Here is a 25,802-nt window from a genome sequence, read left to right on the forward strand (position 1 = left end):
GTTTCTAGTTTGCCTATCATGGAGATCAGATTTTTTTGTAAAAAAATACCTAGGTAGGTACCTATAGTTACTTAGTTAGGTACCTACCTTTTATTACGGCCATCCTCTTACAGTACGCGGCAGAAAATAATGTACATCGACCTTTAGAAGGAGATAGCGGATTTGTAGAGCATTGTCTCTGTCGCTGAGGCCGACAAAACGTCACCTATAGGTATGAGTGACCGAGACATGGAGACAACGCTTCTTCAACGCTTCAAAGCCGAAATGTCATTCGGTCGATGTCCTACCTACCTACCTACCTACTGTATATTATACGTAGTAGTACCACAGCTACAGTACATCCAAATTCTTTGATTATAATACTCTTTGAGCTACTGTAAGTAGTGTGTACTAGTAGATAATCTATGGGTGTACCTAATGAATCTATGGTGTAACTGTAATGGGTGTAGGTTAGGTTAGATCCATAGATTATCTACTATATTACTAGATCTATTGAATCGATAACGATTTTTTAATCGAATAGCTGGTAGTACAAATAATTGAAATAGTGTAGTGAAAATCGATTTGATTGCAAACCCTATGTAGTCCGTAAAAAATGAGAACTTACGCGCCATTTTAGCTCAATGTGTCAACTGTCAAGTCAAAACTACGATTCACCTTTTGTAATAAATACTATAATCGTACTGCTACAAAACAAAATAAGAAGAAGATAAAATCGTACTTTTGACATGATAGTTGACACAATAAGTTAAAATGGTGCGTGTGAACGTAAAATTAACATAAACTTGATTTAAATAACTCGATTAGTTTTCGATTCTGAACGAATTAATTATCGATGTGTATGCCTGTATGGTCACTGACATTCATTAATTTTTAGTCTGCGGTTCAGTAGGGCGATTGTCTAAAACCTGCAATCAATCATTATTACAATCTCAATTGTTCTGATTGACTGAATTTGTACGATTCTTGTTGCATGCTACAATGCATTGTAGCCAATAGTGAGCGAGCGTTAACCAATCAGAGATAATTGCGATCGTGACATTGTAGCTGTCATTCTCCCGCAATCGCGCAGCAAAGCATGCGAAACGTCAAAACTAGCATTTTAATTCAATCTGTGGACTTTAATTTTGTTTTCATTTAGTTTTTATTAAAAAAAATAATTAAATCATGGATAAATTAAATGAATATTACGTGTATATTTTACTTAAGATGTTGTTCGTGGACCACAAGGCGTTTGTGATCATCGGGAAAAGTGTTAACGAAGTTACGTGTTAGTGAAAAGGTGTGTTTGTTTACGTTTTGGATCAATTCGATCGGGCCGGACTTAAGGTACATTATTATTATTTTAATGCCAAGTCTCCTTGATTCTTAGTCTGAGATTAATAACGGAAAATGAATTTTGAAAAATAAGAAAAATGATGAGATCGATGTTTTCAATCTGTTAATTTCAATCGAGTAAGAGTGTACTGCACTGACTATTCATCAAAATCACAGAGTAAATCCTTTACCCTATATTCAATGTACTCTGTGGAGTAAACATTATTGATCATCGTCAACAACTTGACCTTGACATTTGACAAGCAAGTACTTGTTAGGTAGGTACTTGTTAGTTTCGTTTTTGAAGTGAAAAATAAAACTCGCTAAAATAATTATTTGCTTCTAATTTAAGACTATAATAAAGTATAGCACAGTTTTTTTATTGCATTTTTGTTGTGGTATTTATGAATTCATAATTCACATTTAATTTTTAATTAAATCGTCACCTGTTGACTATTCAAAGTAAATGTTGGTTTTATTGATTGGTGTTTATTCAAGTTTGTTCAAATAAAATATTTAATATGAAGGTAAGTAATAAAATAAGATTATTCTTAACAAACAAACAATATTGATTGACGTCATAAAAAAGATGACTAGATTTGGCCTTTTTGTTGTGGATCGTAACATTTTTCCATACCTTGTGAATGGAGGTGGAAATATCAATAATATTATGTTACTAGCTGACCCGGCGCACTTCGTACCTCCTAACATTCGATTCTTTAAATAGAAAAGTGTTGTTTCTAGACTTTTTCAGGCAATTTTTTTAATTTTTCTCTCCGTAAGAACCATCCTCGTACTTCAAGGAATATTATAAAAAAAGAATTAGCGAAATCGGTTCAGCTGTTCTCGAGATTTGCGCTTAGCAACACATTCAGCGATTCACATTTATATAATAGAGATGGATACTTTGCCAATTTATCATATTATAGCGTTTTCTTGTCAAAGTTTCTGTGCTTGAAGTAGACCCAATTATCATTTGTTATATTATATTAGTAGGTACCTAACTATTTTCCTTAATTTTTCCTGTTAAATACTTGTAATTAAGTACTACTTACTACTACTTATCTAAATGTTGCTAAGTTCTTTCTTATACATCCATACTAATTTATAAATGCGATAGTGTGTCTGTCTGTCTGTCTGCTAGCCTGTCACTGCCCATCCGTTTAACAGATTTTGACCAAATTTGATACACATAGTATTGCCAGGCGTCCAGATTAAGCCAGACACAGTCAGGCTTTTTGGTTGCATGCACGGCCAAATTAGACGGTGTCCAGCCTGTCCGGCGTTTGTTAGGTTTTTAAATTTGACTATTTTTTACATTTTGCAATAATAGTAGGTGTGAAGAATGATGACTATTTAAATAGGACTGGTTCATTCATTAGGTTTGCTTAATTTTGTTTAATTCAAATAAGTTTAATAAGTTATTATAAAAAAAAAGATTGGTTTATTTTTTTTATTGTTCTTTTATTAGAATTTGAGGAGATTTTAAGGTAAAAAATATAAAAGCCGTTTTTTTTGTTATACTAAGATTGAAAAATTAAGATTGTCTGGCCATTTTATTTATTTATTTTTATTTTTCATGTACCAAAATTGTAGTTACAAAGTTTTACCCAAATGTAATCGAAATCGCTGGCATCATCTAGTTTTAATATGCTTTCCGCTAAAAAAACCTACCAAGTGCAAGTCAGACTCGCGCACTGAGGGTTCCATACTACAGTCGTATATCATCGACATTTTGCACCACAAATCAAAAACTATTAAGCCTAAAAATAAATAAAAATCTGTTTTAGAATGTACAAGTGAAGCCCTTTCATATGATACCCCACTTGGTATAGCAATCTTACTTTGAAAGTTGAAACTAGCAATATTTGTTCATGAACACCATTTTTTTCTTGTGATGTAACCACAAATTCACGGCTTTCAGATTTTTCCCCTCATGTCTGCTACCTACCTGCCAAATTTCATGACTCTAGGTCAACGGGAAGTACCCTGTAGGTTTCTTGACAGACGGACAGACAACAAAGTTACAAATACAAGTTAGCCCTTGACTGCAATCTCACCTAGTGGTAAGTGACGATGCAGTCTAAAATGGAAGCAGGCTAACCTGGAAGGGGTATGGCAGTTTTTAATAAACCCATGCCCCTTTGGTTTCTACCCGGCATCGTACCGAAACGATAAATCGCTTGGTGGCATGGCTTTGCCGGTAGGGTGGTAACTAGCCACGGCGGAAGCCTCCCACCAGACCAGACCGGAAATTTAGAAATTATAAAATTCTAAATCCCTGCCAGGAATCGAACCCGGGATCTCCCACTAATAAGACCAGGGAGGTCGTCAAAAAGTTTATCTAGTACCTATGCTTATGTTATATATAACTAGCTTATGCTCGCGACTTCGTCCGCGTGGACTACACAAATTTGAAAACCCTATTTTACCCCCTTAGGGGTTGAATTTTCAAAAATCCTTTCTTAGTGGATGCCTACGTCATAATAGCTATCTGCATGCCAAATTTCAGCCCGATCCGCCCAGTAGTTTGAGCTGTGCGTTGATAGATCAGTCAGTCAGTCAGTCAGTCACCTTTTCCTTTTATATATTTAGATATCTGTCAACGGCTGTACTCACGTATTTAGTCGACGTTAGCCCGACTAGTTTCGAACCCATCCGGGGTCCTTTTTCAAGGGAGTCAATTTGCGCACGCGTCGCGGTTGAGACTGCGAGCTGCGCGTGCTGCTGCCTGGAGAGCCCGTTGTGAGTTGTATATTCTTATGTTACAGACGCCACTCGGCATGATAATACGGTGGTTCCGTTCGCGGAGGAATCAGATGGTCATCATCATTTCTGTGATACTCACCATACTCTACACCGTATTATTTGACACCACATACAGCGAACCGGACTTGGACGTTACGAGAAGGTATAGTAGCCAGCAGCAGCGTGCAGCTCATAGAGACATAAAAGCACTGCTTACCCAAGATTTATTTTTTATTTTTTTTTATTTTTTATTCAGATACAAGTTAGCCCTTGACTGCAATCTCACCTGGTGGTAAGTGATGATGCAGTCTAAGATGATAGCGGGCTAACCTGGAAGGCGTATGGCAGTTTTTATTAAACCCATACCCCTTTGGTTTCTACACGGCATCGTACCGGAACGCTAAATCGCTTGGCGGCCGGCTTTGCCGGTAGGGTGGTAACTAGCCACGGCCGAAGCCTCCCACCAGACCAGACCAGAAATTTAGAAATTATAAAATTCCAAGCCCCTGCCAGGAATCGAACCCGGGACCTCCCCCTATTAAGACCACAGCGCTCACCACTGCGCCAGGGAGGTCGTCAAATTGCTACAGTACGCAGCCAAAAGTAATGTACATCGACCTCTAGAAGGGGATAGCAGATTTGTAGAGCGTTGTCCCTGTCGTAGAGACCGACAAAACGTCATATAGGTATGAGAGACAGAGACAACGCTCTACAAAACCGAAATCTCATTCTAAAGGTCGATGTACAATACTTTCGGTCGCGTACTGTACCCTTGCTGAAATAGCTCAACAATCGTTATCCTTTATGACTTGCCAGTAAGTAGTTAGGGACCTAGCTAACTACTACCTTGGTCTTAAGGCGAGTCACCGAGGCTAAGCGGAAAAAACTGGTTAGCTAGATCAAATGTTTTAGGTATTTACTATTAAATAATGGCCTTGCTAAAAATATACAATATACCTAAAGACATTGTCTAAAGAATGTGCTACTTTGATACACAATAGGAAGTACTTCACTCGATCAAATAAAATCTTGAAATAAGTCGAAATAAAAGTCCAAAACGAATTATTTAATACTAAAATTTCTGACTTGGCAAATAATTTTTATATGGAAATATTTGTCTTTAAGTACTACAGAGAACCTGCTAAATTTTGGTTTTCAACAGGACTTCTATAATTTATTAAATTCAAATTTAACGTTCGAAACACAGAATTTGAACGTTGCCAAGCGGTTTACTTCAAAGCCTCGCTGCCCGCCTCGGTGACTCGCCTTAAACCCTGTGCACGTCACTGGTGGCCAGGAAGTAGGCAGGAAGTACAGTGCGACAAGGCTCTATTGGCGCGTGGCAGAAATTGGAACTAACGCCGCCATCTTGTGAAGTGTCACGCTTACAGTGCGACAAGGCTAACTTGGCGCGTGGCGAAAATAGGAACTAACGTTGCCGTCTTGTGTCTTTGTTCTTGTTTGAATATTCTAAGCCTTTGTTCTCCAACAGCGCCCCCCTGTCAATGTCGTTCAAGTGCCAAGGGTGCCTTATCGCACTGAATATGCGGTGTTGCTAAGTAAACAATCTGAAATTCACCATTATACATAACATCACGATATATTATCCTGATAATAGATAGATACAGCATAAATGTGTCTGCATTTTATAGAAGAAAGAAAGAAAGAAAAACGTTTATTTTTTAAGGCTGTACCACACATTACCAGCTAGACCTGGTTAGGTTATCCCGGCGCCTAAATAATTACTTGAGTATTACTTGAGTAGTAAAGTCAAAAGACCTCAAGTAGAAGAAGCACCGGAATAAACCATGTCATGTGTGGCACAACCCGAAAAAAAAGGTCCCTACTCAGCATAAATGCCATGTCTTGCACGAGTACAAAAACATACAGCGCTGGTTTTCAGTAGGAACCCTGATTCGGGTGGCGCCACGGAATTATTTTAATTGTACTTATCTAATCTATCTATTCTATATGTTAATAATATATACAAATTCACACATATTATACTTACTTATATATATAATTGGACACATCTATGCACATGTATAAGGTATGCCTATGATGTAGCCTAAATCTTATTACAAAAAGGAGTAAAAAGCTATATTTAGCACTAGGTATATATGTATAGTAAATATAGTAAATATATGGCCTATAAATGGTTTGTATTATTCTTTTCTTGGTTTGGAAACAGGGACGGCTTTCCCAATTTCTCATTCAGTTCAAATCAGATAACACTTATAAATAATATCTGTCCCGGCTGTACTCACGTGTTTAGTCGACCTTAGCCCGACTAGTTTGTTTGTGTGTTGTAGTTTGAAAAAGGACCCCGGATGGGTTCGAAACTAGTCGGGCTAACGTCGACTAGACACGTGAGTACAGCCGGGACAGATATTATTTATAATGGAAATCACTCACGGTAGTTTAAACGCTAAAACAGATAACACTTACTCGATTTTCGATATTGAAATTTTCAATAAATTCCGTAAAATTGAGGAGATTTCATTTGCTGGCAGCCTTTGTTCCACAAATACGCCCCCCTGTCAATGTCATTCAAGTGCCAAAAGAGCCTTGTCGTACTGTTGCCGGCAGGAAATATGGTACATCGAACTTTAGAAAGAGGTTTCGGCTTCGTAGAGCGTTATCTCTGTCACTCCTGTCTCTGTTATGTTTTGTCAGTCTCAACGACAGAGACAACGCTCTACGAAACCGCTATCCCTTTCTAAAGGTCGATGTACAATATTTTCTGCCGCGTACTGTAGGTTTTGTTTTAAACTAATTTTGGCACGCATCGCATGTTACATCTTTAATTTAGAATTTGGTTACATTTACATGTTTGTGCATAGATTTTGAGTTTTGATCTAATTTGCATCGCTGCGATGTGATTCCTATTGAAAGAAAGAAATAATAAAACTGGTCAAGTGAGAGTCGGATTCGTACACGAAGGGTTCCTAACCAAGGGCTTTGTAGAGCGTTATCTCTGTCACTCATACCTATAGGACGTTTCAACGACGCAGACAATGCTCTACAAATCCGCTATCTCTTTCTAAAGGTCGATTTACATTATTTTCTGCCGTGTACTGTACAGTAACTAAAATGCCATTCAAATGGCATGCAAAATAACTTCTTATTCTAATTTTACAATATCAAAATTCATTCAATTAACAATTCAACAATTATATTTTCGAATTCGATGGTGGCTCAAAATGGTTAACGGCACGACAGGGATAACGCTCTACAAAACCGCTATCTCCTTCTAAAGTATGTATTTATTTATCAGATAGGTTCCAATAAGTAACACGTGGAACAATGAATTCATAATACGTTATCAAGGTTTTTAATTACACTGTTTATTCATTTTTAGTGTTATGGCAGATAACAGAGTTGACCATTGTAATAATATTTTGTTAACCTGCACTATCCAATCATAGAAAACCGACCAAGTGCGAGTCGGACTCGCGCACCAAGGGTTCCGTACCATTATTTATAAAAACGAGCAAAAAATCACGTTTGTTGTATAGCCCACTGTCTAACGGTTCTTAATAAAATTTGGTACAAAGTTAGCTTGTATCCCAGGGAAGGACATGAGATTTCGTAGTCGCGGGTATTATCTAGTCTATACTAATATTATAAATGCGAAAGTGTGTCTGTCTGTCTGTCTGCGAGTCTTTCACGGCCCATCCATTCAACCGATTTAAACGAAATTTGGTACAGAGATAGCTTGCATACCGGGAAAGGACATAGGCTACTTTTTATCCCGTAAAATAAAAAGAAGTTCCCATTGAATTATAAAAAACCTAAATCCACGCGGACGCAGTCGCGGGCATCATCTAGTTATTCATAAATCTAAAAGTCCCTTTTCCTAGATAAGCGCGTGCGAAAAAGTATGATTCCGTGTTATCTATCGGTATCAGAAATTATTTGTGTATTTTGTAGAGTTGCCGTAAATCCTAAATTCCTAACGTACAAGATTATACGATAAAATTATATCAGTCTAATGATAAAATGATAACAGTTTGATTTTATGCTGATACGAATACATGATTTGTTGATTATACAGGGTGTAACCAGAACGCTAGCAAAAACTTAGCGTTTTTATTATACTACCTAAACACAACCCAATACGAATAAACATTTGCCTTAACCTTGTAGTTTTAGTGATTTAATATTTTTTGAACCCGCAATGTATAGCGTGTAAAACTTGGGTTCAATGCGCCGTCTATGACGCGGCATTGACCCCGCAGCATCTATCTACGCAATGTTCGCTGACCTCTAGCGTCAGTCAGATGTTTTATTTGCAATACATTGCGACCTATTAAAAATACAAGATTTTTCGTGTCTTTTGTGGTATCTTATCAGTAATCATCAGTAGTATATCGTTTTTGCCAGCGTTCTGGTTACACCCTGGTACAATAAGTATGGTATAATATACTTATTAGTCCTATTACAGTACGCGGCAGAAAATAATGTATATCGGAATTAGAATGACATTTCAGCTTTGTAGAGCGTTGTCTCTGTCACTCATACCTATCTGACGTTTTTTCGGTCTCAACGACAGAGACAATGCTCTACAAATCAGCTATCTCCTTCTAAAGGTCGATGTACATTATTTTCTGCCGCGTAATGTATGTAGGTACGAAGTGATACACGGTTTTAGTTTGAAGAGGCCAGTCTTGACTGCTTAACTTCCCGACACTCGTGTTACAATACGCGGCCGAAAGTAATGTACATCGGCCTTTAGAATGACATTTCGGCTTTGTAGAGCGTTGTCTCTGTCATCTCATACCTATATAACTACAATTTTATTACTACTGTAACTACAATTTCGATACATGAAAAATAAATAAAATAAAATAAAAATATATGACGTTTTGTCGGGCTCAACGACAGAGACAGTGCTCTACAAATTTGCTATCTCCTTCTAAAAATTCGATTACTTTCGGGCGCGTACTGTACGTGTATGAAAAATGAAAGCATGCCATATTTTCTTTTTTTTATAGTTTTAATGCACTTTTAGAGTAGTTTTTTTATAGATTTAAGCTAACTGCTAGTTTTGCTTGTTTTTTTACTTTTAGACTAGTCGCACTTAACCCTAGAGTTGGCACAGTACATGCAAACAGAACTAAGGTGACGGAAATTTCACAGCCTACTAATATTAACGAAAGGTAATTTTATAGCCTCGATAGCTCAACGGTTGAAGGAGCGGACTGAAAACCGAAAGGTCGCCGGTTCAAATCCCACCCGTTACACTATTGTCGTACCTATTCCTAGCACAAGCTTTACGCTTAATTGGAGGGGAAAGGGGAATATTAGTCAGAAATTAACTTGGCTAATATTCTTTAAAAAAAAAAAAGAAATTGGGACGTTTTTGGCGCATGCTTTATTTCATGGACTAATATTAAGGTGATTTGATAGACCCAGCCGCGAAAATCCAAATTGCAGTTAGTTTTTCGAAAATAGACTAATCATACATCGAAGGCTTATGGTAATGAGTTTTGAGCGCATAACATTTATGCATGTACCTACATGTTTTTCCATAAAACTTTGGTCAAAAATACTCATTTACTTACTTCATATTTGTGCAAATCTGGGAAAATTCAGAAAATTATCTTGTGGGAACAAATATGAAGTAATTGAGTATTTTTGACCAAAGTTTTATGGAAAAACATGTAGATGCATAAATGTTATGCATTAAATGTGAAAGTGTGTTTGTCTGTCTGTCTTTTCGTGATGCATCCGCTAAACCAGTCGTAACAATTTTTCGTCCACGTGAATTTAAGTTTGTGTAAAAGATTCATCGTTTCTAAATTATTATTACTATTTTTTTTCAACTAGTTTTCAAAAAGATTCTTTGTTTTTGGAATGTTAACTAATGTTAATGCTTAATTTTTTTTGGATTGTTTTCAAAATTGGCATGATTGAGTGATTAATGAGGGTTTTTGTTTTATTTCAGAAATTCTGTGATTGAGTAAGTACACATTTTTTTCTATTTATTTTTTAATTATAAGAGATTTTTGATAGTTTTTCTTCTGAATGAAGCAGCACGTTATTTTTCTAGTATTTGCATACTTAAATGAATGCTAGATAGTGTAGGTAGCTAATTTTGTTATATACATTGTGGCTAATTCCGTTGTACACAATGGCACTGATTCTGAGCACAACCTAATTTTAGAGTATTCGCATGCTCTTCTTACTAATGTAATATGAAAAAGACAGACACAGTTTGACAGTTCTAAATTTAATTTTTAGATGGTAAAACCCGTGATTTTAGCGCGCAGTCGCGAACCTACCGTTTAAAATGTATTGTGCACTAAAATTTAGAGTCTTTAAATGTGAAAGTCATGTTCCGTTCCTTTTTTAGCATTGTTAAAAAGAAAAGGATGCAGATACTCTAAATTTAGTTTAGAGAGCGACAAAGCAATCGGTGCTAATCTCTAAACTAAACTAAAATGACACATCTCAATCTATTGCTATCCCTTTTATAATTTTGCTTGTGGAAAAAGGATAGCACCTGTTAATTTAATTTAGAGTTTGTGTACAAGAGAATCAAATCAGCCACATTGTCTAAACTAAACCAAAATGACAGGTGTAAATGTTCTGCTATCCCTTTTAAAATACTCCCCACAGAAGGGGATAGCACTAGATTTAGAGATTCAGACCTATTTATTTATTTAGAGAATGTGTGCATCAGAATTAGCCATTCTACATCTAAATAAATATTTTCCGTAATTAAAATAAAATGTATTTTAATGAGAATGTTTCTTTCGGAGTTATGTGCTATATGTTATGTTTAAGTATTTAAATATCACTTGATTTAACGGTGAAGGAAAACATCGTGAGGAAACCTGCATGCCTGAGAGTTCTCAAATGTCACGTAATCAAGACAATGTGCGGAATGAGGGTACCGAACGGACGTGGGCCGACTTTTATGCTAAGCAACTGCCTAAGCTTGGCGATCGGGGGTGTTCGGCTATTAGGCGTCTATAGGTGGTGGTCTGTGCTGAAAACTCATAAAATTATGTTACGCGGCTAAAACATAACTCTATATAAACTCGAAAAAGAGCGAACTCTTAATTTTCAAAGCAGGTAAACACCAGCCAAAACATGTGCCTCCGCTATGCCTCAACGGCACTGAACTCAACGTTGTTGACACGTTTAGATACCTGGGACACATTGTGCCCCAGGCGTTGAACGGTAATGAGAACATAGAAAGGGAGCGCAGAGCGCTCACTGTGAGGTATAATATGCTGGCACGCAGATTCGCCCGATGTACTAAAGAAGTAAAAATTACCCTATTCAAAGCGTATTGTCAATCTTTCTACTCGAGCGGTCTGTGGGTCAGATACTCCAAAAAAGCGCTGAACTCACTGAGAGTACAATACAATAATGCATTCAGAATGCTGCTGGGGCTGCCGAGGGGCTGTAGCGCTAGTGGAATGTTCACGGAGGCCAGGACTGATGGCTTTCATGCCATCATCTGTAAAAAGATGGCCTCCCTCCTACAGCGTCTTCGTAGCAGTTCCAACAGCATTCTGGGTGCAATTAAAGATAGGATAGGCTGTCCAATAATTAAGCACTGGGTGGCTGTGGCCACCGGGCGCCTAAAGCTGCCACGTTAGGCCACTTTATTTAAATCAATAAGCACTAACATTACTAACATAACATTAATTTATAATAATAACTAGGGCCATTTTCGGCTGCCGCACCAACCCGTGCTTTCGTGATTCCTTTCGTCAAAGGTTGCCTGGAAGAGATCGCTTTAGCGATAAGGCCGCCTTTGCATGCTACATCTATTAGAATAAGATCCTGTATTGTGTTTTTTCAATGTTTACTTTGTGTTGTGTGCAATAAAGTGTCAATAAATAAATAAAATAAAAATAACATAACTATAAGGAAATATTGTTACTAACACACTAACTCTAGTAAATATATAGTTGTAAATTTAAATATGGACTACTGGTCTGAAATAAAAGATTATTTATTTATTTTATTTAAAAGTAATGTACATCGGCCTTTAGAATGCCATTACGGCTATGTAGAGCGTTGTCTCTGTCACTCATACCCACATGACGTTTTGTCGGTCTCAACGACAGAGACAAGCTCTACAAATCTGTTATCTCCTTCTAAAGGTTGATGTACATTACTTTCTGTCGCGTACTGTACCTACAGTATATTTTACTTTTACTTTACTTGTGAACATACTAAAAAAATTTATATTTTACTTCAGATATATAGAAAAGCGGTTAGAGCAGGCGCTGAAACAGGACAAGGGGTCAGGATGTGAGATACCAAAATTGGACCCCTTCTCGAAAGAGGTGGCGCAATTCGACAAGGAAATGCCCAAAGTCGTGTGCCAAGGAAAGGATTGGGTTAGGTGTTATGTAAGTGAATTGGGTATTTCTCTACTTTTGAATTTGATAAATATTATTACTTTATTATAAACTAGAATAAAAATAATCACGTATGCTGAAAAAATATGAGGTAAATCCAACAAAGATTTACAAAGTTATAGGCATTTTAATTTTGGGGTGGGAGGGTCTTCTATCCCTTTCTCGCAAAACGAAAATTTGTATGAAACCGCACGAAGCTACTATGGCATTAGTAGGTGTGACACCAAAATGCTATATTGCTATTTCTGCCTAATCAGAAATATTGAAATGCTTATAACTTTTTATTACTTGATCGATTTAATTAGTTTTTCAGTTTACGTCATTATTTTTATTCTAGTTTATAATAAAGTTATAAAAAAATTGGAGTCAAATACCCAAGTATAGTGTTTATGTTATATGTAGTGTAGTAAGTATAAGATAGTGTTATGTAACCACAAAACGTTTTTCGATTTTTCCTTTACTTGTGCTATAAGATATTGCTGTCTGCCAAATTCCATGATTCTCAGTCAAGCGAAAGTGTGTCTGTCTACAAGCTTTTCACGGCCCAAAGGTTTAACCGATTTTGATGAAATTAAGTACAGAGATAGCTTACGTCTCGGGGAAGGACATAGGCTAATTTTTATCCCGGAAAATTAAAGAGTTTCCATGGGATTTTGAAAACCTAAATCCATGCGGACGACGTCGCAGGCAACAGCTAGTACCTATTACATATAGTATGGATTAGAAAAGAGCAACTGCCGAGTTTCTTGCTATTTCTTCTCCGTAGGAAAGACATTCCGAACCAGTGTCAGAAGCATTTGACGATTCAAAAGCACTTGTAAAAGTTTATATGAATAAAAAAACCGGCCAAGTTCTAGTCAGACTCCCGCACTGAGGGTTCCGTACTACAATCGTATTTTATCGACATTTTGCACGACAAATCAAAACTATTATGCCTAAAAATAAATAATAATCTGTTTTGGAATGTAGGTACAAGTAAAGCCCTTTCATATGATACACCACTTGGTTTTGTAATCTTACTTCGAAAGTTGAAACTAGCAATATTTGTTCATGAACACATTTTAATTTTTTTTCTTGTGATGTAACCACAAATTCACGGTTTTCAGTTTGTCCCCTTATATCTGTTATAAGACCTACCTACCTACCAAATTTCATCATATTTAAGTCAACGGGAAGTACCCTGTAGGTTTCTTGACAGACCGACAGACAAACAATAAAGTGATCCTATAAGGGTTCCTTTTTTCCTTTTGAGGTACGGAACCCTAAAAATTCTAATTCTATTTAATATCTTTTCAGCATTCACGTTGCAGGGTGGTACCAGAAATATTGAACAGTACGACAGACATAGTATGTACCTACAGCGACATATTATATGCTAACGACTCCAAATATACTGTAGGACCGCCTGTCGACGTAAACGGGGCCGACACTTACGAATTGAATAGAAGTGACCACGTCAAAATTAGATGTACCGGAAAACATATAGACAGGTAACGTTTTTATAAATCAACTAGCTTATGCTCGCGACTTTGTCCGCGTGGACTGCACAAATTTCAAACCCCTATTTCACTCCCTTCAGGGTTGAATTTTCGAAAATCCTTTATTAGCCGATGCCTATGTCATAATAGCTATATGCATGCCAAATTTCAGCCCGATCCGTCCATTAGTTTGAGCTGTGCGTTGATAGATCAGTCCGTCAGTCAGTCAGTCACCTTTTCCTTTTATATATTTAGACTAGCTGATGCCCGCGACTTAGTCCGTGTGGATTTAGATTTTTAGAAAACCTCTCTGTTTTTCTGGGATAAAAAGTAGCCTATGTCACTCTCCAAGTCTTTATCTATACCCATGTAAAAAATTACGTCAATCCGTTGCACCGTTGCGACGTGATTGAAGGACATACCAACAAACAAACACACTTTCGCATTTATAATATGGGCACTGAAGTCAACACTACCCACATTATAAAATGCACAAGTGTGTTGGTTTGTCCTTTAATTACGTCGCAACGGTGCAACGGATCGACGCGATTTTTTGCATGGGTTTAGTTAAAGACCTGGAGAGTGACATAGGCTACTTTTAATTCCGAAAAATCAAAGAGTAGAGACCTGAAAGTTTCACAGATGACGTGTATTACAATTGCCGCTATAACAACAAACATTAAAAATTTCATGATTGCGGCCATGAAAATTAAAAAAAAAATTAAAAATGTTATTTCTTGTAAGATGGTATGGAACTCTTCCTGTGCGAGTCCGCTTCACACTTGACCGGTTTTTACAGATCGTAATTGTTGTCAAGCCAAGCGCAAGTGTTGTATAAAAACAGTTATTTGTTATGGAAGGCTGCAAAGTTGTTATTTTGTCGCGAGATTGTATTGAATTTCGAGTCATCGAAATCGTTAAAATTACCACTTTCTACGCAGATTTCTAAGGGCAAAGGTATCCTTTCCGAGCAAGTGAGATGAAAAATTTTTTTACAAAAAAAATAAAAACCGACTTCGTTACATAAACACTAAAAATTGAAAAATAATTTAATTTATTACCGAATATATTATGTATACAAGAGTTAATATAGTTCCATAATAATACTTTTTGGTGCCGGTGCCAATTAGCTTTAGCTGCGCGAATCGTCTAGACTTCATATTTTTATGGGACTCTACAATGGCACCTCATTGGCACCGACCCCAAAAAATATTATTATGGAACTATATTAACTCTTGTATACATAATATATTCGGTAATAAATTAAATTATTTTTCAATTTTTAGTGTTTATGTAACGAAGTCGGTTTTTATTTTTTTTGTAAAAAATTTTTATTTCACAATTTTTAGTGGCCCCATGGAATTATGCTATGACTGGTTAAAAATCTACTGTTTACTAAGCTATTACACTGATCGCGAGCAATTTACTCTTATCCGTTGAGGAGTTCCAGTATCTATCTTCGAAGATGTTCATCAGATCTTCACCAAATTAAAATGGGACCAACTTTGAAGTATACCCTTTCAAACAAAAAAAGAATTTTCAAAATCGGTCCAGGCGTTTTTGAGTAATCGGGGAACATACATAAAAAAAAAAAAAAAAAGATTCCGACGAATTGAGAACCTCCTCCTTTTTTTGAAGTCGGTTAAAAATAATAAAAAGTATTTTCCAGCATCCTCCCATCAAAATGGCTCGGTCACACGCTAGGGTTCCGTTCGTCAGTCCATCCGAAAGCTACAAAACCTGCGGAACCAATAAACGTACTCATCATAGGGTTCGACTCAACTGCCAAGAACGGATTTATACGACGAATGCCGAAGAGTTATAAGATACTAACTGAAGTACTGGGTGCTACCGTGTTGAACGGGTAAGTGGATATCTATGTGATATCTGTGTTTGATTTTTGATAAAATACAGTGTCACCAAAACGCTGACAAAAACGAAGACAGGTGATTGTACTGATGATTACTGAAAAAAAAAGAAATCCTATGATTTTGTAAAAGTTTACGAAATATTGCAAAATAAACATCTGACTAACGCTAGAGGTCAACGAACGTTGCGTAAGTAGGCCACTCGGAATCAATGCGGCGGCGTAGGCGGGGGCATTGACCCGAGTTTTGCACGCTAAACATTGCGGGTTTGAAAAATACTAAATCACTAAAACTACAAAATGAGGCAAATGGTTATTGGTATTGGATTGTGTTTATGTAGTATAACAATAACGCTAAGTTTTTGCTAGCGTTCTGGTTACACCCTGTATATGAACTGATAGTAAATCTGTATCTGTAAGTGCTCACACATAAATAGAATTGAAGTGTCTATCTGCGATTTTTTTAAAATTCAGATACAAGTTAGCCCTTGACTGCAATTTCACCAGTGCAAGTGATGATAAAAAGTTAGCACTAGGTTTAGGACCAATATTTTTAATGTTGACAAAAATTTATTTGGGGCACCCCAAGGGCTTCTATTAAGACCAATACTTTTTGATATCTATGTTGTTGACAATAGTGACGTTTTCCAGATATAATATAGTAGGGGACGGTACCCCGGCTGCCCTGTTTCCAATCTTGACTGGACAGACGGAATTGGAGTTACCAGATGTTAGGAAACGGATGAAAAACAAAGGGACTTTAGATGCTTCGGTGTTTATATTTGACAAACTAAAGGAATATGGGTAAGTCATTTTGCTAATTTACAGCATGCGATACGCACCATCTGCCTTCCCACCACTAAACTTGCAGGAAAAGCAAGCGACCAAGCAAGCCATACCTCTACTATCATAATATACGACCACACAAATCTTACGAAACTTGAAAACTTTTTTTTTTTTTTTTTAAAGAATATTAGCCATGTTGAATAACTAATATTCCCCTTTCCTCTCCAACTAAGCGTCAAGCTTGTGCTAGGAGTAGGTACGACAATAGTGCAACAGGCGGCGTTTGAACCGTCGACCTTTCGGTTTTCAGTCCACTCCTTTACCCGTTGAGCTATTGAGGCTCTATCTACTAATTACTTGTTCATCGGTTTCAGTTACCGTACCGCGTATTTCGAAGATATGCCCTGGATAGGCACGTTCCAGTACCGTTTCAACGGCTTCAACCGCCAGCCGGCCGACCACTACTTGCGAGCCTTCTACCTCGAGGAGTCCAACAACGGGAAGAAGTGGTCCAACAAGAACACGCGGTACTGCGTCGGCGACCGCCCGCAGTATCTACTCATGCTCAACATCACTGACCAGGTGAAGATAACTTTTATTTTATTTTATTTATAGACTAGCGCTTGCCTGCAATCAGACCTGGTGGCAAGTGATCAGCCTAAGATGGAGCGCGCTTGCCTAGATGTCTAATTACTCTTGACTTGAAGGTACCCATATTATAATCACTACAGTCACTACAGGGACTGTACTACAGTCCCACTACTTATAAGTTACGATGTACCTGCGCAGAAATCTTATTTTCGAATGGCGTGAAGGTCGAGATACCTTCCAATCATAGCGCGCGTTCGTCCGCTATTGGTTGTTGGCTACGTAATTATATTTTCAATTAAAAAGTTCTGCCTAGGTAGTAGGTACTACTTAGGTTTTACCGGAAGACGCAGCGTTGGACGTCGATTGGTTGATGATGATAATGAGTCATCTTCAACCAATAGACGTCCACTGCTGGACATAGGTCTCTTGTAAGGACTTCCACACGCCACGGTCTTGCGCCGCCTGGATCCAGCGGCTCCCTGCGACTCGTCTGTCCTCCGTCTACCTAGTGGGGGATGCGAGGTCGCCATTCCAGCACCTTGGGACCCCAACGTCTATCGGTTGTACGAACTATGTGCCCTGCCCATTGCCACTTCAGCTTCGCAACCCGTCGAGCTATGTCGGTTACTCTAGTTCTCCTACGGATCTACTCATTTCTGATTTGATCACGTAGAGAAACTCCAAGCATAGCTCTCTCCATCGCCCGCTGAATGACACTGAGCTTTCTTATGAGGCCCATAGTTAGCGACCATGTCTCGGATCTATGTCATCACTGGCAACACGCACAGTTCGAAGACTTTGGTCTTCAAGCACTGAGGAATTTTGGACAAGAAGACACCTCGGAGCTTCCTGAACGCTGCCCAACCGAGATGGATTCGGAGGCTGACCTCTTTCTCGAAATTGGACCTACCCAACTGGATTGTGTGTCCTAGGTATATAATACGCCATACAGGTCTACAATTTCCAGTGCAGAGCTCTCAACGATTACTGGGCATCAGCTAGTAATAATAATAATAATCTTTATTTGATAAAAATTTACAAGGTATATATAAGTACATAACCCTGGTAGTAGCAATGCAAAGTTCCTGGCCCCCAAACTAGGATTCCCTGTGCTATGGGAAGCCAGTCTTTCTTATTATTATATTTCAGTTCCTAAACCTCGACGGCAACAGGTTCTGCTTCACCTTCATAGCAGACATAACTCATGACGACTTCAACATGATCTCAACTGCTGACGACGACTTCGCCCAGTTCCTGCTGGACTTCCAGACACAGAACAGAGAAGAGGACACTCTACTGTTTGTCATGGGAGACCACGGGCCAAGGTAAACTGGCTTTATTTTTCATACAAACTACGATGTTTTGCTTTTAGTAAAAACCGGCCAAGTGCGAGTCAGGCTCGCGCAACGAGAGTTACGTACTACAGTCATATTTTTTCGACATTTTGCACTATAATTCAAAAACTATGATGCATAAAAATAAATAAAAATCTGTTTTAGAATGCACAGGTGAAGACCTTTCATATGATACCCCACTTGATATAGTTATCTTACTTCGAAAATTGAAAATACTAATTATTTGTTCATGACCACCATTTTTTTTGTGTAATGTAACCACAAATTCACGGTTTTTAGATTTTTCCCCGAATGTCCGCTATAAGATCTACCTACCTGCCAAATTTCATGATTCTAGGTCAACGGGAAGTACCCTGTAGGTTTCTTGACAGACAGACAACAAAGTGATCCTATAAAGGTTCCGTTTTTCCATTTGAGGTACGGAACCCTAAAAATGTTATTTTGAAACGCTATTTTAAGGTATCTTACCTATTTTTAAGTATACTGTACAAGATGTGACCCCAGACCCATACATTTTCAAAACATTTCCGTTGTTCTCAGATATGCCAATGTCCGAGACACTTTCCAAGGCAAACTAGAAGAGCGCCTGCCCCTTATGGCGGTCCGTCTACCCAACAGTCTAGTCAAAGCCAACCCAAAGGCACTACCCAACCTGCAGAAAAACGCAGAAGTGTTGACCACTCCGCACGATATATACGCCACTATGCTGGATGTGCTCAACCTGAGAATGTTCTGGAACAAGTACAAAGTTAGCGGCGCCGATCTGACCAGGGGACTGACTTTACTTGAACCGGTAAGTGTTTTTTTTTTTCCAAAAAACTTTGATATGAAAGGACCTTAGAGAACCCTGCATAATTAAAACCACCATCTTTAAGTCATAATGAAAGGAGTCATGACTTAGGACAATGAGGAATACGACGTATAGAGAAGATGGCTGTCTGTCTACTCAACAATGCTAGTATGGTAAGTGAATTTAAAAAAAAAGATTTAATGTGGATGTAATGGGATCTGGGTGTTCACCTTATAAAAACGTTACCCTTATAAAATCGTTACCATTATAACAAAGATAAAAGTTATGGCCCTCAAATATGAGGAATTCCAGCCCCAAAGAGTTGGTCGTCCGTCTACCCAACCGTCTAGTCCAAAGACAAAAGTCAGTGTGTCAGTAAAGTGGTAGTAAAGTCAGACCAGGGGACTGACTTTGCTCGAACCGGTATGTTTTTTAGAAACTTAGGGAAATGGTGAGTGAGCATACCGCATTACTAAACCGCCTTATATTGGTTTGGGTTTGGTTAGATTGATGAGTTGATATAGAGGAGGATAGGGAAATAAATCAATCAATCAATCTATCCATCTTTTTTCCAGATACCAAAGAACAGATCGTGTAGCGAGGCGGGAATCGAACCCCACTGGTGCTCGTGCTTGTCGTGGGAAACTGTGTCCGAAGCAGAGCCGCTGTACAAGAAAACTGCCAACGCGTTGGTCGAGTTTATCAACTCACTCACCGAAGTTGTCAGGTTAGTCTCTTGAACCACAGAACTTAACTATTAAGATTTACGAGGAAATTTATTTTCACAAAAGCTAGTGAACTTTTATTTTTACTAGGTCGCTTATCACTAACTTATGAATTTGTATTTATGTATGTCTATTGACTGACTGCGCTCATGTGGGAGACCTATATTTGGTCACACGTACTTGTATATATATAGGTATTATTTTTTATTATTAGTTTAATTATGTAGATTAACTTAATTAGCTTTTAAGGTTTATTGTAGTAGGTATTGTGATCAAATAAAAGTTTTCTTTCTTTCTTTCTTTCTTTCTTTCTCATTGTATAGTTTACACAACCGGGGCAGAGCAGCGTTGGCACGGAAGACTGTTCTGCTGAGTGGTGGCAGTTGGCACTAAAGGAGTTATAGCAGTGCGTGGATATCTACGCGGCACTCTAAAATTGATTTTGCTAAGTAAACTTGGACAGCCTACTTTGCTTCTTAGCAATTTATATAGGAACATAAGATCTAGCAACTAGCAAGTCACCTCTATTTTTAAGGGTCATCATTTTAAAATATTTTACTCTATCTTTATAAGAAATAACTGTTTTGTGTATCCTTGCTGAATACGACAGATGCCACATGTTTGTAATATTAACTATGGTTAAAATGATTGTTTTTAATATTTTTAATTGTAATTTTATTGTTTTTCAGGTCAAAATGCGTGCCCCGTACCCTGACATCGATTGCTTGGGTGATGCGCCAGAAGGTGAACAGTGGAGTACTGACCTTTGTAGGGGCGAAGGACGCGGACGGGTATGTGGGCAAGTTTGGGCGGAAAGTACAACCGCTCACTGAGAACTATCAGGTCAAGGTGAGTTGTATCTTAACATCGATAGCTTGGGTAATGCGCCAGAAGGTGAACAGTGGAGTACTGACCTTTGTAGGGGCGAAGGACGCGGACGGGTATGTGGGCAAGTTTGGGCGGAAAGTACAACCGCTCACTGAGAACTATCAGGTCAAGGTGAGTTGTATCTTAACATCGATAGCTTGGGTAATGCGCCAGAAGGTGAACAGTGGAGTACTGACCTTTGTAGGGGCGAGGGACGCGGACGGGTATGTGGGCAAGTTTGATCGGAAAGTACCGACAGGGGGGCGCTGTTGGAGAATAAAGGCTTAGAATATTCAAACAAGAACAAAGGGGACACTTGACGGCAACGTTAGTTCTGATTTTCGCCACGCGCCAAGATAGCCTTGTCGCATTGTACGGTCCACCTTTATAATCTAAATATATAAAAAGAAAAGGTGATTGACTGACTGACTGATCTATCAACGCACAGCTCAAACTATTGGACGGATCGGGCTGGTATTTGGCATGCGGATAGCTGTTATGACGTAGGCATCCGCTAAAAAATGATTTTTGAAAATTCAATCCCTAAGGGGGGTAAATAGGGGTTTGAAATTTGTGTAGTCCACGCGGACGAAGTCGCGAGCATAAGCTAGTAAGGACTAAAATCGTACTTGTGACATGAAATTTGACATAAAAAGCTAAAATGGCGCGTGAAGTGGTTAGCGTATCACCCGGCAGGTCTGAGAAGAGCCCACAACAAACTCAGCGCCCTAAAAGTTGACGTTATGTCTGATGTTCCAGCTATTGGTGGGCCCTGGAAACGGAGCCTATGAAGCCTCGATGACGTATGCGGTGAAAGAAGACAAGTTTCTTATTGACACGAGGGACATATCCCGAACTAACGCGTAAGTTATAGTAATCTTAATTTATCCATACTAATATTATAAATGCGAAAGTGTGTGTCTGTCTGTCTGCTAGCTTTTCACAGCCCCACAGTTTAACCGATTTTGATAATTGGTACAGAGTTAGCTTATATCCCGGGGGCTGACATTGGGGCTAATTCTGAGCACAACTTAATTTTAGAGTATTCGCATGCTCTTCTTACTAATGTAATATGAAAAGGACAGACACAGTTTGACAGTTTTAAATTTAATTTTTAGATGGTGAAACCCGTGATTTTAGCACGCACTCGCGAACCTACTGTTTAAATTTGTATTGTGCACTAAAATTTAGAGTCTTTAAATGTGAAAGTCATGTTCCGTTCCTTTTTTAGCATTAGTAAAAAGAGAAGGATGCAGATACTCTAAATTTAGTTTAGAGAGAGACTAGAGAATCGGGGCCAACAGCTACTTTATATTCCGGAAAGTCAAATAGTTTCCACGGGATTATTAAATGCCGATCCGTTTAACCGATTTGTATAAAACTTGGTGCAAACGGAGGTCTGACGACCTCCCTGGCGCAGTGGTAAGCGCTGTGGTCTTAATAGTGGGAGGTCCCGGGTTCGATTCCTGGCAGGGATTAGGAATTTTATAATTTCTAAATTTCTGGTCTGGTCTGGTGGGAGGCTTCGGCCGTGGCTAGTTACCACCTTACCGGCAAAGCCTTGCCGCCAAGCGATTTAGCGTTCCGGTACGATGCCGTGTAGAAACCAAAGGGGCATGGGTTTACTAAAAAACTGCCATACCCCTTCCAGGTTAGCCCGCTTCGATCTTAGACTGCATCGTCACTTACCACCAGGTGAGATTGCAGTCAATGGCTAACTTGTATCTGAATTTATAAAAAACAAAGGTAGCTTGCGTCCTGGCAACTTTTTATCCCGGAAAAGCAAAGAGTTCCCATGGGATCTTTAAAGTACCTAAATACACGCGTCGAAGTCGCGGGCATTATCTAGTTTATTCATATATTATTGGTCTAGTGGGGGGCTGCGGCCGTGGCTAGTTATCGCCCTACTAGCAAAGCCGTGCCGTCAAGCGATTTAACGTTCCGTTACGATGCCGTGAAAATTTAACCCCTTTAGGGGCTAAATTATAATTAAATTATATATATTAGAATAAATAATTATTCTTAAAAAAAAAAAAATTGGGATGAAGTGGGATTGGGACACGCAGACGAAGTCGCGAGCATAAGCTAGTTATTAATATTTTCAGTTACAACAACGAGCCTCACTGCATCAGCGCTTCGCTACCGTCACTCAACATGTACTGTTATTGTAACGACTGAGCTTGCAGTACTCTGGAAAAGTATCGTAAAACGTAAAAATGACGTAGATAACTTCCTTTTCAGCTATATAAGGCCGCGATTACACCTGTAAGTAGCTTACGTAATTAATTGACTACAAAGGAGATCGCCCGTGAACGGGGCCCGCTCCTGTGGCGTCGTGTCAAAACTTAAATTAAATTTCAAAAAATGTTTTATTATTTACAATTATATGTTTCATTACGACTTTTTTTTACCATATCATTGAAAGTATTAATAATTACAATAATAATTGTAAACATCCATTTATTTTGAAGAACTATATAACCTCAATATCAGCAACATAAAAAATAAGATTTCTTTATAACCAGGATGAATAAATGGAAATCGTTTGCAAAATATGAAAAGGTAATTATTTTTCTACAAAATAAAATTAAAACCATGGTGATATAACACTTTTATTGGGGGGGGCCCAAAGCTCCTAATAAAATGGGCAATCTCCAAAACTAGTGTAAATGTACTTATAAGAGTGTTTCCCCAAACATCACCCGCTTTTCCAAAAATGGCGGTCATGAACCAAAATAGTTTTAAATCAAAGATATTATTGTAACCTTTCTGTATATATAAATATTTTATTCAAAATTGATGGGGGACAAAAGTTATTAAACATTGAAATAGATTTTCTATTTTATTGAGATACAAGTTAGCCCTGGACTGCAATCTCACCTGGTGGTAAGTGATGATGCAGTCTAAGATGGAAGCGGGCTAACCTGGAAGGGGTATGGCAGTTTTTATTAAACCCATGCCCCTTTTCTAAATATTATAGTATTCCTAAATCAATAGTTTTCCTTTCATGGTACAAAAAACAATTTAATTTTTATGTTAATATCGCTTGTGTTCGCTGCCGCGGGTACGGTTTCTATACCAAAGTGCCCGTAATTACTAATGTAAATGTACTTATAAAGAGTGTTTACATTAGTAAATTTGTCGTAAGTTAATCATGTAAGCTACTTACGTTTGTAAAACTCACAGGTGTATCCGCTGCCTTATAAAAATTACCCCTGCTTAATATTTCCAGCATGTATGTAATTTTACCATCTAAATGTATTACAAGTAATTACTTCATTAAAAAAAAAACAAAAAAAAAACAAAATATATAAAAAAAAAAAAAAAAAATAGTCATAATATTACCGACTGCTAATATTAGCAGTGGGTAATATTATTATTATCAACTAGCAAAATATATTACTTGCAAACACAGAGGATTCAAGCTCAAGATTACAAGGTTTTGCATGACGACAAAATCATAAAATGTTGGCGGGGGACAGGGAAGAATGCTTCGTTGTAATTGGTGGACTCAAAAATCTCGTAATCAAGATAATGTGCGGAATGAGGGTACCGAACAGGCGTGATATACTATAGTGTGGACTAGCCACAATATTTTATTCGTCAATGAATTTTAAATAGATATCAATAAGTCAGACACAAAAAAAATAAAAAAAATATTATATAATAAGTTACTAACATTTATGATTTTAACACTATAATAATTATTTATTTATTAACAGAATCTGAGATCTGTCCCTATACTGTACCTAAATGGTACTGGTTAGAAATTCTATTCTTGTCTATGTTTAATAATATTTAGTAGGTACTTAATAAATGTTACATGGTTGGCACACTATTTAAAATATAAATGAAATTTATATGCACAAAAACAGAACTTAGTATGTTGCATTTCAAATGTAGACCAAAACTTTAATTATTAACTTAAATAAAACTTCTATTATAGACTGGAAAAGCGCGGCCAATAGGGAATATGCATGTAAATTTTTTTATAATTTTTAAATAATATTTAAATGCTCAATTTTTTTTAAATAAAATTTAAAACATTGCTAAAATTTTGATCTGTTCAAACGCGGGCTTTGAATGACGTCACGATTTACGTCAGTCACCTGTCACGTGACAGTATTACTATAGAAGAAAAATTTGTAAACGTGAATCGTGACGTCACGTTCCGTTTCGATCAATAGTGATGCGTTTCGCAAATTCGAAATTTGGCATGCAGATAGCCATTATGATGTAATGACATACGCTAATAAAGGATTTTTGAAAATTCAACCCCAAAGGGGGTAGAATTGGGGTTTGAAATTTGTGCAGTCCACTTTACTTTTACTTTCCACACTGTATAAAAAAATAAGAATTTAAAAATGGAGTTGATGTGATGCAAATGTAGGTAATTAAGTTTATTATTTAATTTTTTTTTATCAAATTAATCTATCTGTTAATTTTGTCTCGAACTTGTTGAAGTTTTTGTTAAAATTTACTTTTTATATATATTATTTTAATAATTATGTTGTATTCGGTCTCGAGAGTAAAATTTGTGATATTAAAATTAATATACTTACTTAAAAAGCTAAGATCCAAGGGTAATTTTTTGCCTGTGGTTATTGGACCCTCTATTGTCCGTGGTCCGATCGCGAAGTTCTACTGGTCGATCCAAGGGAAATTTTTTGCCTGTGGTTCTTTCAATTGGACCGTTTATTGCCCGTGGTCGGATCGCGAAGTTCTACTGGTCGATCCAAGGGTAATTTTTTGCCTGTGGTTATTGGACCCTTTATTGTCCGTGGTCCGATCGCGAAGTTCTACTGGTCGATCCAAGGGTAATTTTTTGCCTGTGGTTCTTTCAATTGGACCGTTTATTGCCCGTGGTCGGATCGCGAAGTTCTACTGGTCG

General features: G+C 37.7%; 1 protein-coding gene across 3 annotated transcripts; it reads left to right on the forward strand.

The window, feature by feature from the left end:
* The first annotated feature begins 1,587 nt into the window (after positions 1-1,587).
* Positions 1,588-24,218, forward strand: LOC117993823 (uncharacterized). Of its 3 annotated transcripts, XM_069507162.1 has the most exons (15): positions 1,588-1,844; positions 4,089-4,228; positions 9,138-9,227; positions 10,016-10,030; positions 12,290-12,443; positions 13,749-13,942; positions 15,600-15,794; positions 16,449-16,601; positions 16,958-17,165; positions 18,324-18,499; positions 19,070-19,322; positions 19,895-20,046; positions 20,734-21,043; positions 21,671-21,774; positions 23,017-24,218. In XM_069507162.1, exons 1-15 carry the CDS (start codon positions 1,839-1,841, stop codon positions 23,087-23,089), a joined length of 2,223 nt encoding a protein of 740 aa, XP_069363263.1. In that variant the 5' UTR covers positions 1,588-1,838; the 3' UTR covers positions 23,090-24,218. The 3 variants fall into 3 exon arrangements, with proteins under 3 accessions (XP_069363263.1, XP_069363264.1, XP_069363265.1); XM_069507163.1 differs by lacking the exon at positions 9,138-9,227; XM_069507164.1 differs by lacking the exons at positions 9,138-9,227; positions 10,016-10,030 and having other exon boundaries at positions 1,589-1,844.
* Positions 24,219-25,802: the final 1,584 nt, after the last annotated feature.

Source organism: Maniola hyperantus, chromosome 25, assembly GCF_902806685.2.
Source record: "Maniola hyperantus chromosome 25, iAphHyp1.2, whole genome shotgun sequence".
Classification (NCBI taxonomy): Eukaryota; Metazoa; Arthropoda; class Insecta; order Lepidoptera; family Nymphalidae; genus Maniola; species Maniola hyperantus.